Source organism: Drosophila takahashii, chromosome 2R (genome assembly GCF_030179915.1).
Source record: "Drosophila takahashii strain IR98-3 E-12201 chromosome 2R, DtakHiC1v2, whole genome shotgun sequence".
NCBI lineage: Eukaryota > Metazoa > Arthropoda > Insecta > Diptera > Drosophilidae > Drosophila > Drosophila takahashii.
The window spans coordinates 22,862,604-22,877,396 of NC_091679.1; the positions used below are offsets into that span (position 1 = coordinate 22,862,604).

Below are 14,793 nucleotides of genomic sequence, written 5' to 3' on the forward strand. Positions count from 1 at the left end.
TAACCCCTCTACGCCCCCCTGTGCGGCATTTCGCACACGAAATGAATTTCAATTTGTTTTATTTCGATCCGCATGTGCACACATACAGCTCGGTTCGGTACAGATAAAGATATATTTGTACTGTACATAACCTTATATTCGGGGTACCCACAAATAAACACGGATATTTGTATGTAAAAAAGACCGTACTCGATGATTCGTTTTCTTAATATTAAAAAATAAAAAAGATAAAAAATCCTGGAACTAAAATTACTATAAAACATTATAAAGAATATAAAAGGTAATCAAGTACAAAATAAAAACTTTTTAATTTGATGTGAAAAATTGACAATTCAAAAGGGTAAACCTAACTTTGCAAATTAATTGCTTTAGATTTCCTGTCTTAAGTGGGGTTCTTAACTTCCAAGGCAGTTAGATCTTACTGGATTAAATTGCAGTACTCCCCACAAGTGTATTCAAATTTCGGCTTGCCAATATTTTGGCTGATTTCATTGTTATTTCGCTTTGATACACGAATGTGTCTGCGATTGGGATTCGGAGTGGTGCTGGGACTGTTGGGCCTGAGTTTGCTGGCCTGCCTGGGTTGTTTGATACGGTGACAGTCAAAGAATACAATTAACATAATTTACTTACAAAGACATGCAAACACACACCAGTTCGCACACAGAAATTTGTACCGAAAATACAGAATACCCATCACGACATTGCCATCAGTTTGTAAGTTTAGCAAATTTGGCAAATCGTCTTTGGTCGGCTGCCATTTCAACGGTCTTGGTAGGTGGGGTGATGGCCCCTTTGTAGGTGTCGCTTCTCCTATATATATATATATATATTGTATACCTCATTGCGAAATCGATTTCGATTATAGGGTTCACTCGCCACTTTAGATTTATTTTTTTTTTTCGTTGCTTCGGGTTGGTTTGGTTTCGTTTAGTAGTTGGTTTGTTCTCATGCCGGCTACAAAGTTTCCTATTCAGTTTTTTCTAGGGTCTCAAATTGCAGAGGTCTGGTGAGAAACTCTGCGAAAGCGATAAGCGAATAAGTTGCCAGCAAAAGATATCGGGAGACCGAAAGAAAAGACCGCTGCGGCGGCCCCATATCTTCGGGTGTTTCCTCTCCATATTATATACATATATTCCGAATGTATGAAATGCATAAATATTTCATTGGCTGCCCTCTTATCGCTTTTTAAAATCAGTCAGAAAAAGTTCCAATCACTTTTATTTTTATTTTACTTTCAAAAAACACCATAGGAAGAAAGTTTCACTGAAAGAGGGCTTTAAATTGATATGTATGTCTGTGTTTGTTTATGTATTTATGCATGTGCTTTTGCTATAAAAAACACAAATTTGCATTGCAAAAAGCTTAAAAAAGGGCGGTTGGTTGAGGGGGTGAGAGCTCGGTTTCAAGTGGAACTTTTTTTCTGGCTCTGATAGCGTCCAGTTATTTATATTTTATTTTCACATTTTATGCATATCTATGTTGATACAGTGCGTTTGGAAAATGTAAAACTTAAAGTAATTTTTGATAAAATCGTTGAGAGTCCAACGTATAATATTGTAATACATTAAAGAAAAATGTAATAAGAGTGAAAATAGATAGTAAAACTCTAAGTAATAATAAGTAAATATTTCATTTAAATTTCTTTTCCCCAGTTATTGAAAACTATCCTAAACTTTTGATACGTACTGTATGGTACGGGCATACATATTCCCTTATACATATGTACGTATTTTGTAGTTGGGTTCCCCTTCATAAACATACCTACATAGATAGGAGACAAATCGCATGAATCCCCCCGCAAAGCCAAAAAAAGGCCGCACACACTCTGAAAAACTGTCGCTATCACTGCCTTGAAATCTGCATAAATGATGATGATTTTTGTGTGGTGTGCTGAATCTTCTTCTTTTGGCTTTCGTCATCCCAACATTTTTTTGGCCCAAGTTTTGCATACTGACTTACATATAGACATACACAGTCGTCCCTTGCTGCCCAAGGGAGAACTTGAGTTTGAGCTTGGGCTTTGGGTTTTGAAATTGAAATTTTTGTTTTTTTAATGTTTTTTTTTTTACTCCTGCGTCTGAAAAAGGCAAAGTTTCTGATTTGTGCACAAACAGCCGACCGACGGGATATATATGTTATATATCTTTCGATATAACAGTGTGTGTATGCATAATCTGTATTAAGTTTGCTTTATGAAATTTCATTGAGCTGAGTTGTGGGATTAAATATATATGTACAATGTACATACGTATGCTATGTAGTTCTGTTTCTGTTTAGACTGTCCAGGCCAAAGGCATGAAACCATAAAAATGGCAAATTAACCGTGTATTTTCGCAGCGAGTGTGTGGTGTGCCAGTGTGTGTTGAGTGTACGGTTGTGTGTGTAAGGGCTGGCGAAACCTTTGCCCGAGAGAAGCCACAAACAAAACTCTGGCCCGATGTAGCATACATATAAATGTATGTTTTGCCCTAGGGTGGACCGCTCAATATTTAGCAAATTAAAATTTAATTTTAGGTGTAATATCCGTTATAATTAATTTTTTGAATTATATTATTATTATTTATATTTTTTTAAATCCCTGGTTTATTTTTTATATTTAATATTTAATGGCAGCTTCATCTAGTGGTTTAAAAAAAAGCATATATTTTGACTGAGTTAAGATAGAGTTTCTTGAATATTACACTGAAAGGCGGACCACCCTAGGGTGCATATATCCAAGCTGGGAATCGGCACGTTTCGAGGTCCGTCCAAGTCCAATCAAGCAGACTCGCTGAGTGACTGACTGCCAGCGTCGTCGTCGTCGTCATCGTCATCGTCGTGTCTCCTCCGTCGTCTGAGGCCGCCCCAGTGGCATGTTGTGTTCAATAACGGACCCCCCTTTGAATCCCTACCGCCCAACAACCCACTGCTGTTCCTTCCCCGCCTTTTTTTCCAGAGTTCAGTTGAGCTGAGCTCTCGCCGACGACTGCCTTCAATCAGTAAAAGCAACGTTGGCGACGACTCGGGGCAGCCAGCAATTTATCCAGCCATGCATATTAAGCCTCACGATTTGTATTTGTATTTTGGCCTCACCAGTATATCGGTATGTGGGGTATACGTGTGTATGCAAGTATGTAGTCTGTGTGAGTCAGCCAGAAGGTGGAACCTATCTGACATCGCAATCCGGAATCCTCAGTCCCATCCCCCATTCAATCCCCATCCCGGATCGCTGCTTATTGCCCTTTCCCCCCAATGAGTACGAGTTCAATTTCAGTTTAGGTTCGCTCGGATTCGATTTTATAAGTTTTCAATTTCAGCTGCAAGCTTTATTTCCTTCCCTCTATCCAACCAATAAATATGCCCTTTTCTGACCAAATGACCGACACTTCCTGTTCAGTTCGCTTGTCTGCTTCTCTCATTATACTTAAGCTATTGTTTGCAGTTTGCCGATTTGTATCACGATAATTCTACATTTTGCAATTGGGTTCGAGTGGGTTCAATCGACATGGGAAAAAGTGTTGATAAATAATTTAAAACCCCAAATATATAAAATAAAATTTACTTAATTATCTCAAGATTTATCCAAAAAATAACTAGGATATTATAAATTAACCTTAACTCGTTTAATTGCCAGCTGTTTCTTGATCTGTCCTCGATTTTTCGCTTCCTGTCTGCCAATTTGACAGCCAACAAGCTTTGCTTCTGAACTTAAAAGATATTCCCAACGTATCCTTGTCGTTTACTTTGTGGTACACAAATATAACAACGATAAACGTTTATTTTTGGGGCTGCAGCCAAAAGTTGTTCCGTTATTCCACCTGATTTTTTAGCATCTCCCACACAACGGGCATACAAAAGTACAAGTGCATATGGTGGCAGCTGCTGGTGTCCGTTTAACAGCTGCTTAACATGCTTAGCGCTGTCTCTTTCGCTTGCCATACACCCCTCTCTTTCACTCCCCCCATGGCGGTCGCTTTCCTTTGATTCTTTAGTGCAGGATTGTGTGTGTTTGGTAAGCCCCCAGCACTTGTGCATCTTCTTGTAATACCCTTTCTAAAGGTAATTTACCTTTGTCAGTTTTTTGTTAGTAAATTAGACATTGTTAATCTTATAATTACACACTTTGAAATATTTAAATTGTAATTGAAATACTTGTTACTTATAAGAACTAATTCGTAAGACTTATTTCGAAAATGTATATTTAATTTATATTCTGAGCTTGTAATTGAAATACTTGTTACTTACAATAACTAATTCCCAAGTCTAATTTATAAATTAATCATTTAATTTTTAATCCGACTAATGAGTTTTAGAAATAAGAGTATTTGTCTGGCATTATTTAGGTATCCGTTTAGCCAGCTCACATGGTATTCAAGCTCGGGGAACCCCTCTTTTGGTCCTTTTCTTGATGGGTTTACTTCCTGCTCCCCACTTGGTTGCTTTTCCTGCTTTTTCCGTCTGAGACGACGGCGTCTTATTGTGCCACGTTTTTCTATATTTTCCAGCTCCTCGTTTTTTCTTTTTCTGTTTTTTTTTCGCGTAGACAGGGCTATAAAAATGTTGCTGCTGCTGCGTCTGTTTGTCTGCCGCGTACTTGCGTCACACCTTACCGCCCCATCCTACAGAGCCCCCGTACCATCGTCATATATATATTTTACTGACTCTACTCTCCCACACGTTATTTGTTTTGTGTCTGCCTTTGCGTCTCTCCTTTTCGCTTTGGTATTTTTATTATTATTATTTTTCGCGTAATTCTCTGTTTTGCTCTGCAGTTTCTTTGGAAAAATTCAACTTTTACTTTTTTTGTTTTTTATTTTTCGTTTTCCCTTATTTGCCTTCTTCATCTTTTTCTTCTATGCCCTCGACTGGTTGTGTGTATGTTAAGTATTTTTATGATTATTTTTTGTTACTTTGCTCCTTTGTTTTGCTCGTGAAATTTAGCATTTACTTTGCTTTTCCCCCTTTTTCGTTCTGAGTCTATCAATTTATTTTTTTTTTTGTTTATTCCATTTTTCCTCTTCTTTTCTGCTTTGTTCCTCCATTTCAATATCAAAAGTTAAGCACACACATTGGGCGTGAGTGAGATGGAGTGACGTGGGGGAAATGAGAGAGGGCTAGACGTTCATTCATACATTTTCACGCTTTTTATTACGCGGAGCGAGTGTGTGTGCGTGTGTGTGTTTGTGTACGAAAGAGGGGTTTAAACCTAAAATTGCATTTCCCCCTTTTCATTCAGTTTGTTCTCACTCGCATTTGTTTTATTTGATTTTTATGGCGGTTTCCAAGGTTTGTCTGCTTTTCTTTTTATGATTGAAGGTCGTTTAGTGACTTCAGCTTTGCTTTACTTTCCCACAAAAGCTACTTTCTTCTTGGTTTTCATTTTGATATTTTTTGGAACCTATATTTAACATTATCCTATCTTTTCTACTAGAGATTAAAAATGTATGTACGTAAAAAAGTATAGTTCCTTACTTACCAAAAGGTATTCCTTTTCAGAATGTGGTTCAAAGTTGAGCTTATGGATAGATCTTCAATCTGAATCAATTTTCAAGAGAATAGTTACAACATTCTTATAACAAACAATTAATAGAGATGCAAAAGAAGTACCATGGTAGAATGGTCTTTGAAAGTAATAATTCCATTTTTACCTTATTTCCACTGGGTATTATTTTCTTTCACCTTTGTTAATTGGCTATGAAAATACCTTCCGCACGCGCACACACACCATTGAGTGAAAACCAAAAGTCGCGTCGCATGCAAAACTCATTAATATGCGTCGGTTATTGTTGTTGTTTGCCGATTTTATAACTTTGGCGTACACCTTACCCAAGTCGGGCAACAACAATATAATGGAGCCATAATAAGAGCCAGCGAAACGTCGAAAAAAGTTCAATAAACTTTTGCAGCTAGCGAATATTTGATTTTGTTGCTTTTTCTTTTCTTTATATGTATATATATTTTTTTTTTTTGTCTTCCGTCTCTTTTGAACACCTTTGGATTTGTATGTGTATCTCAATCAGCAATTTTGTAATTTACTTGCTTACCAATTTGCTTTTATTTTCCCCTCATCTTTTGAATTTTCTCCGAATGAAGTTCTCCACAATCAAAGAAAAAATGTGAACTGAATTCTAGTTGAGTTTCATTTTAATGAGATTAAGCGATTTCTCGTCAAGAATTTTGAAACCTACCCACTAAATTTACTCAACAAATCGTTCTAGTTTCAGTGTTATTTTATTTATTCTGTATTTTAATAAATTTTCTGTAGATTGCGTACTGCTCGCAGTTTTCTTTACTGTGTTGTAAATAAATACATATATCTTTGTATCTATCGCTAACTGGGCAATTAGTTGGTGTTGTTAACGTTGCGATGGTCCGACTCCATTTTGTTTTCTTATTGATGATCAAGCAAAACTCAACCATCGGAGCAACTGGTTTGGTTCCGCTTTCGAAAAGTTTCCCCTTCCCTGTCTTCTCCAGCGGCTGAAATTTCCCCTCGATTCCCTGCCTTGGGGGGGGGGGGGGGGGGGGGCATTCTGAAAAACATTATTAATTTCTTCATTTTGCTACATCATCTGGTTTGGCTAAATAAAATCGTTAATATTTTTACGAAACCTAATTATGCATTTTAACTAATTTGCTAATTTTCTCTTTTCTTCTGTCTCGTTGCAGGTAAATATTGAACGGTGCACACTGGGCCAGAAAGTTAATTTTTTGGCCAAAAATCTGTAATTTCTTTCCTAGGACAGTTAGAAGGATGAATTTTTTTGCGTTTTTTTCTTAAAAGATTGAACTTTCCAACGAACTACAAGTAAAATTTCTTGGAATTTTATATGATATAGATAATCCAGACCAAAGTCGGAAAATTTTACGGACTTTTCGGTTTTTTATTTTTAAAAAAATAACTAGAAGACGCACTTCTTTCATTTTCGAAAACAATAAAGTATGAGATAAAACAAACTAAAAAAATTAACATCACTAAAAAATATTATGTCAATTAAGATTTATGAACCGTTAAAAAGTGCAACTTTCGGAGGCTCCCACATCAACGTTTATCAAACAATCGATTTAAAAAAAATTTCTATTTTTTTGTTCTTGTTACCTTTTAAGTTTTATATAATCAAATTATGTAAAAAAAATTGTTTAAAAATATTGTTTTTTGAGATGTTTAATGTTAATTTGACATATTCTGAAGTCATCACAAAAGTATGCTACATTTTTATTTGCATAGTCCTGATTAAATAGATAGATATAGGTTTGGAAAATACCATGATCGATTAGTGTACTTAAAAAGTAGATTTAAGATGTTAGTCACACTAAAATCACGCCAAATGTTCACTAAAACCTGAAGAAAAAAGTACGGCATACTTTTGGGCTCTCTAGCAAAGCTCTTCAAAATAGCTCGACTTTGAGTTAAGCCTTCAATTAAAACTAAAATTACCGGCAACTAAGGCAAAACCGCATCGAGTCGGTGGGCTACGCTTTTAGTAAATTGATCAACGAATTTTTTTTTGAAGGAATGAACTAATTTGGGAATGGCACTCGAAGGCACTCGAAAAGCAAAGTACTCATTTGCTGAAAAAAAGCGTAAAAATTAACAATTACATTTATTTTAGCAAACAAGTAAGACATACGAGCTATATTATATTTTTTACTTGTTGAAAATAATCCCTTCTGCAAGTTTCGGAAAGAAGTCGAACAGCAACATAAGCATCTTTGACTTCTAAATTTTATTTCATTTCCATCAATATTTTATGAATTTTTCACTTTGAAAATATGGTAAAAGAAAACTACTTGCCCGAATTCTTTGAAACTTTGGCATAAATTAGTTTAATGTATTATAAAAAGGATCGCAAACTCAATTTGGTCATTTTCTTAAAAAAGAAAAACGTATTTTTGGCCAAAAATCTGATCGGCTGGCCCAGTGTGCGGTGTAGAAATTGGCAACTTGGGGCCACGACTCTCAATCAGAAATTACTTGTTAGTGAGTGCCCACTGTTGATTTAATTTTTTGATTTTGGACTTGCTGCTGGGTTCAAATTAAAATGCCAAAAGAGTAATCAGTGGGGTCCCAAGATTGAAATTGATTTGTGGTTCACTGAATTTATTATGTTTTTTTTTTTATGAAAAGGGTTAATCCATAGGTTAGGAAAATGAACTAGGGGGAGCTTTTTTTTATGTCTTCTTACATACATTTTTCTATAACCCTGTGCTTAAAAAATATAATTTAAAGAGAAGAATCATCGACGCTAATGCCTAATAGGGAATAATTATTTGCTAAGGTTATATGAATACCTTGATAATTTGGCATAGAAACTTTCTCCATGTTCCGAATCTTAAACTTGTAATGAAACATATTTCTACCTTTAAGGACCTTATTTTATACATTATTGTGGGCTTTCATTGGAAACGTGTTAAAATTCGAATCCGTGAATGTTTTCTGTATGTAGTACCGCCATCTGTGGGATTATGTAGATTTTTTTGGCCGCACGTCAGTGGCTCATTTGCATGCAATTATTTTGATGCTCTCCGTTGGAAAAACTTCAACCCTTGGGTGGGCGGATATCGGCGATGTAGACAAATTGTGACATGTACTTCAGTTTCAGTTACAATATTGATGCCTTTTCGCCTTGTAATTTCTCATTCATCTTCAATGGGCATTTAATCAAGCTCTGAATTCGACTCCCCAAACTTCAATGACAAATGCATGCAACCATAAAGAAAATGTAGAAAAAATAATCAAGTCGAAGATAAGGATGATAGAAGCGGCATAAAAAAATGGTAAATGAAATGAAATTACTGAACAGCAAAATGCCATGGAAAGGGGCGTTGGGAATCGAGGGAAAAAAAATGCAAATGGTGAAATTTTAAACCCTTGAATGGGCCCGCCATTGTCTTTGATAGTCAGCGGAAAACCCGGGAAAGCGGACCAAGGGGTGTGGAAATAAAAGTAGGATGGGGCAGCATCCTGGGTTGCCCATTTGCCAACTGGGCTGTAAGTAAGCGCATTTTTCCCGATTTTTTCAGCTTCTGCTGCTGTTGTTGTTGCTGCTCTTCCTTCCGCTCATTTGTCTCTGCATGAAAATGCCCGCGATTTTCTCCTTTCTATGTGTATGTGTAATTTTTTTGGTTGTGCTTTTAATTGTATTTAGTTACATTAGTAATTATCGATTTTTCCAGGGCTTGAGCTTGTAGCTAGGATTATTGGTTGGTACTGTACTTGATTTCGAGCGACAGGAAGGGCTTAAGTCCGTCCAGATTTTTGATGAAATCTGGTGGTAAATAAGGAAAAATGGGAAAAAGGTACATTTTTTGATAGAAAGCAATATAAAAAACTTATTGGGAAATGACTTATAAGTATTTAGGTTTTTAAATGGAGTATCAGACACAGTTTGTTGAGAAAGCCCAGCGATATTTAAAGTACATCTTATGTTTTTTATTGTTTATCAAAAGTTTATTTGTATATTAAGTATTTCAATTCAAGCCAAAGTATAGCCGTCTTTTTGAACTTTTCAACAAAAAAAAAGGAAAGTCTTAATATCCTGCTATTAATTAACGTCCTGAAAATGTCTTCTCCTTTGCATTCATGGTCACATTGATGCCCCTCGAACCTGGTTCATTTATGGTTTAGACAGATTTGGCTTCTTTGATCAAGGTTTTTGCATTTCATTTCACCCCCCTTTCCGTGCGATTCTTGTTCACTAACCATTTGAAGCCATTTTTTTTCGCTTCACGTGCTTGTTACTCTGGTTGTCAGCCGGTCTCGCTTTTCAATTATGCCTGACTGGTCCTGGTCTCCGTTTTTTAGTCCAGAGAGCTGAAGCGAACCGAACTCAACTAGCCATTGTGCCATTTAAGCTATATATCACTCATACGCAGCATTGACGCTTTATTTTCATGCACTAATTGCGTTAGAATTTCAATAGGAATAGGAGAGATATGGCCAACCTCCCTTTCTGAGCTCTCTCTCTTTGATTTGACTTTAGCACATGAAGAGTTTTTAATTGGAATTTGCAGTGGGAGATTATCAAAACCAGGCGAGGGGCAGTGATTTTTCTTTGCTCTTCTCCTTTGATTTTTGTCCGGGTTCTTTTTTTTTGGGGTAGCAGCTCTTGGATACATACATATACCTGCCCAATGCCAATTTTTTCTTCAACTTCCTTGCCAAGACTTTGCCACGCAGCCTTTTTTTCAGAGTTTGTGTGTGTGTATTGCTTTACATAAGACCCGGACAGTCCGGAGAAGTCCGAGGTCCGAAGTCCGTAGTCCGTAGTCCAAAGTCCGGGTGTGCCCTCACGGCCATTAGAGCGCTCTGTGCTCTGTCGTTGTCGTAATTAAAAACAAGGAAAATTCTGCACAGAGAAAAAAATTGTGCCAAGGAGGCGGATTGGGATCGGGATTGGGTCGCCTTCGGTTTCTCGTCGTCGCTCACCTTCCAACCCTTTTGCCGCAATTTATTTAAATTTTCTGTGCCGAACTCTTTGGCTCCTTCTTAATTTCTTCAGCCTTTTTCTTTTGTACTTGTTGTTTTTAATAAAGTGCGCTGGACACAGCGCCAAGGAATAAAGAAAAAAGGGGAAAAGGGCCAAGGAAACGCTGGGAAAGAAGTTGCGTAAATTTGTTATGTACTTTTTTCTTTTTAAATAAATAAATACGGGGAAGGGGGGGGATTGAGGCTGAGGAAGAGTCTTCTTGGCGTTGATGAGCAGAGCGACCACAGCCGCCTCCACCCACTCATATATAGCCGAGCAATCATGCATCCTTTCCTGACGGTGCACCCCATCCTCTTGGCCTGTAGTTCCGTTTCCGGCGCCTGCCATTTGCATCTACAGCTGGAAAAAAATTCTTTCATTTATTCGAAGGATTCTTCATCTCCTCCCTCCCCATTCTTGGTGATTTTTTTTGCTGTCGAAGAAGAAAAGATTTTTTCCTCTTTTTTTTAAAACACACAAACTGGACGCCGACAACGACGACGACGAAAGCGAACCCAACGGGGTGGGCAGCATTTCTTTGCGGCTTGAGCGAACCGAAAGAACGGGTACACAAATTTCAACCTACTCAATTTTTGCCTTAATTTCTTTTCTGTTTCGCCAGGAGACCTCGGGCCACCGGAGCCTTACCCATATACCCATGCCATTCCCATCCCATCCCATCCCATCCCATCCCATCCCAAATCCTCCCCAGCTTCATCCTCCTCCTCGCAGAAAGGCGGTAATAAGAATTTTTTCTTCGCTGCCGGAGTGTGCGTGAGCCGTAGTGTTTTTTCCGTATTTTTAATTTAAAATGCGAAGCATGGAAAAAAATATATGTATAAAAATGGAAAGAAAGGGAGTGCGGGGGAGGAGGGGGGCTTTTGCGCACTGCTTAAAAGAAAAACTTCTGAAGTAAATATTTGTCTGTCCAATTGCTGCGGCGACTGCCAACTGCAGTGGATTGGGTTTGGAACGGGAGTGGAAGTGGGTGGTGGTATACGGTTTTGGGTATGTGGGCGTTGGCATTGGCGATGGCGATGGCGAAAGTGTTGTTGGACGGGTTGGGCAACGGACACTGCTGTGGACACTGGTGACCGACCATGCCAAGACAAGCGACGCCGTAATGACTGTCACAGCGCTCCATGGACAAACACGAGACACCACCCCACCCCACCCCCACCTCCGCCTCCATGCCAACATCCCAAAACGAAGAAAAAAAAATGGAAACAAATTTCCATCACCTAAGCTCTGTTATGTATTCCCCCGGGCGTCTCTCTGTCGGAATGGGTGCGGCACTTTGGAACTCTTTCAACTATCCGATATAGGCTATTTTTCAATCAAATCACCGCATTCCATATTCAATGTGTGTAAATTGCCAAGGGAAACTTGGAAACTCTGTGAGGCCTTGGGGGAAAAAGCTGAGGTGGTGCATACGATTATATCCTTGAAGCACGAGGCAACTAGCCATTTTATCTCATATCATATGAGTTGTGTAAAGCCCAAATTTGAATTGGTTATCAAACAAATGTTCTAATGCGAGTTTACTTAAATTCGGTTCGAAAAACGTGACTATTTCGATCTCAGATATGATTTTCAGGTGTGATCCCAATTACTTGGGGTTTTAAAAAAACTTAAAACAGGCTTCGAAAAAATAAAAAAAATGCATTGCTTGAGAAAATTGACCAATATAATCATCCTCAATCATCGAGTTGTAAATTGGACCCGTCCAGTAGTTACTCTCACAGAAAGAAAATACACAAAAAGTACTATTTTTCTGTGGGTATACTATTAAATAGTATATTACCATTTTGAAACTTTGAAACTTTTTTGTGATTACGTAACTATCTGAACCTTAAACGCATTAAATTTAGGTAGCTTAAAATTTGAATGGGTTTCTCTAGATTATCTAGCGCTTGCTTGGATATCATACACAATTAATATTCTAGAATTTAATGTTTTGTGTTTTTTTTATAATAATTTGTCGTTTAAAAACAATGGGGTATTCATGGGCAAGGACATCTAAACTGCCGATTTGTAAATTAATCCCTTAAAGAGAAAGTTTCCAAACAGAGAGTTGAACAAATGACTAAAATCCTTTTATTCTCCTTGTTTTTTGCAGGGCCTCTTGCGCACCGCCGAGCAGTTAAAGATCAAAGGCCTCTGCGAAACCGCCGAGAATGCGGATGACCTAAACGACGCGGCCACAGCAACGATCACAGTTTCAGAGAACATTCAGCAGGCGGTCGTTGGCAATATTGTTAACGCCACCATAGTTCCCGGAGCTCCCTCGCCCTCCTTGGAGCAGCAGCAGCAGCAGCAACACCACCAGCAGCAGCAGGCACAGGAGCAGCATCAGCAACAGCAGCAGTTGCATGCCCAGCAGCAACAGCAGCAGCAGCAAATCAACGCCGCCCTGTTGACGCAGCACGGAGTGCCCAGCGGAAGTGTTTCCCTATCCGGGCAATTGCTTAGCTCCTCGGCCAGCGGCAGCAGCGGAAGCTCAGCCGGCGGACAGCAGGCTCCACAGACGCCATCCGGTTTGCAGCCGACGCCCCGCAAGTCTCGACTAAAGCGCTCCAAGTCCCCGGACTTGCCGTCGGGCGGAGGAGCAGGAAGCTCTGGAGGCTCGAGTAGCGGCTCATCGCAGCAGCAACCGCAGCCGGCGCACCACCACCACCCGCAGACCATTCTCATCCAGGGCCAAAATCCGAACTCCATCGTGAGCCTTCAGCAGACGGCCGACGGCAATTATATACCAGTGTCGGGAACAGGCGACGATTCGGAAGCCGAGGACCACGATCACGACCACGAGCACGAACACGGACACGGAGGACATCCGCACGGACACGGTCACGGTCACAGCCACGATCACAGTCACAGTCACGATCACGAGCACGAGAACAAGCCGAACAAGATCTGCAAGACCGAGCAATCGGTGGCCTCGCCGGCGTCCAATTCATCCAGCGCCTCGAACAATGCAGCGGGCGTGAGCGGCGTGACCTCCACCGGCCAAGCCATCGTCACACAAATTGTAGTAGCGCGCGACGGAAAAGATTCAAAAAATATGACTAGTTTAGGCATGGGCATGGTAAGTTGGTTAGCTAGTTTTGGTTTAGTTAGCATTCTCGTCGATCGCAGATCGCAGATCGCAGATCGGATCTCCCCAGGTATAATGAACGTTGCTTTGCTAACCTGACATTCCTATCTCTCTCTCCACCCCGAATCTGGATTGCCTGCAGAACGGCGGCCTGTTGGGCGTGCCCATGGGATTCCTGGACTTCACACCCGAGCCACCAGCACCATCTGCCACCCCAGTCACCGTTACGGAGCACGTCGATCTGTCCTGCAACCCCAGCACGGACACGCGCGATCTATCAAGTGAGTTATCGGTAGTGTAGCCAGCGGGTAAACGCGGCCAGAGCCCTTGGAAGGCCCCAACTAACATGGTTTTCCCTTTGCTCTTCCAAACAGATCCCACCGAACCGCTCGACATTGACAATCATCTGGCTCAGCAGATCCATCGGCTCGATCAGTCCCCCATGCACTCGATATCGCATCACCATACAGGCGATGAAAGCAACTCGAATCTGGTGCAGCACATCAAAAGCGAGGTGATCGAGGCCAAGCACCTGGCCGCTGCCCAGCAGCATGCACTTAGCCAGGCCCAGCAGCAACATGCCCATCATCAGGCCCACCAGCAGCAGCAGCAACACCAACAGCAACAGCAGCAGCAACATCAGCAACAGCAGCAGCAGCAACATCTCCATGCACAGCAGCTGTTGGCCCAGAGTCAGTTGCAGCAGCAGCAGCAACAGCAGCAGCAACACCATCAGCAGCAACAACAGGCAGCACAGGCAGCAGCAGCAGCAGCTGGAGTGCATGGCCAGCATGGGGGACATGTGACGCATGCCGATATCGGCGGTGCCACCGTCATGGAGATCGATCCGAGCCAGATTAAACACGAGCCGGGCATGATAATAACGCCAGAGATTGTCAACATGATGTCCTCAGGACATATGGGTGAGTTGGGCGTCAGTAAAGTAGGAGTATCTGCCAGTAATTCACATCTAAAATGAAGAATATTTAATGTAATTTAATTGTTTTATTGTATCCTAGCGTTACAAGTTTTTAAATTTATGAATTAATACGCTAGTCACTACAATATCGAATATTCGATAATGTAACTTCGTTTCTTTATGTAACTTTCTTCATTTATTAAGACATTTAAATGTCAAAGAGGCAATGATTTAATTGCATAGTTATAAACATGTAAATCGAATTGTATTAATATTTTAAAATGTAGCACCTTCCATAAAGTGATTTAAAATCGTTCTGGAAATTT

The 14,793-nt window shown here is 39.9% G+C and overlaps 1 protein-coding gene across 3 annotated transcripts in view; it reads left to right on the plus strand.

Annotated features, from left to right (window-relative positions):
* Positions 1-14,793, plus strand: part of LOC108068349 (broad-complex core protein isoforms 1/2/3/4/5) — a 55,762-nt gene that overhangs the window by 36,196 nt on the left and 4,773 nt on the right. For all 3 annotated transcript variants that reach the window (XM_017157846.3, XM_070213520.1, XM_044392784.2), the window contains exons 4-6: positions 12,571-13,539; positions 13,691-13,829; positions 13,923-14,471. In XM_017157846.3, coding sequence (XP_017013335.2) covers positions 12,571-13,539; positions 13,691-13,829; positions 13,923-14,471 — 1,657 coding nt within the window. The remainder of the gene's footprint in view (positions 1-12,570; positions 13,540-13,690; positions 13,830-13,922; positions 14,472-14,793) is intronic.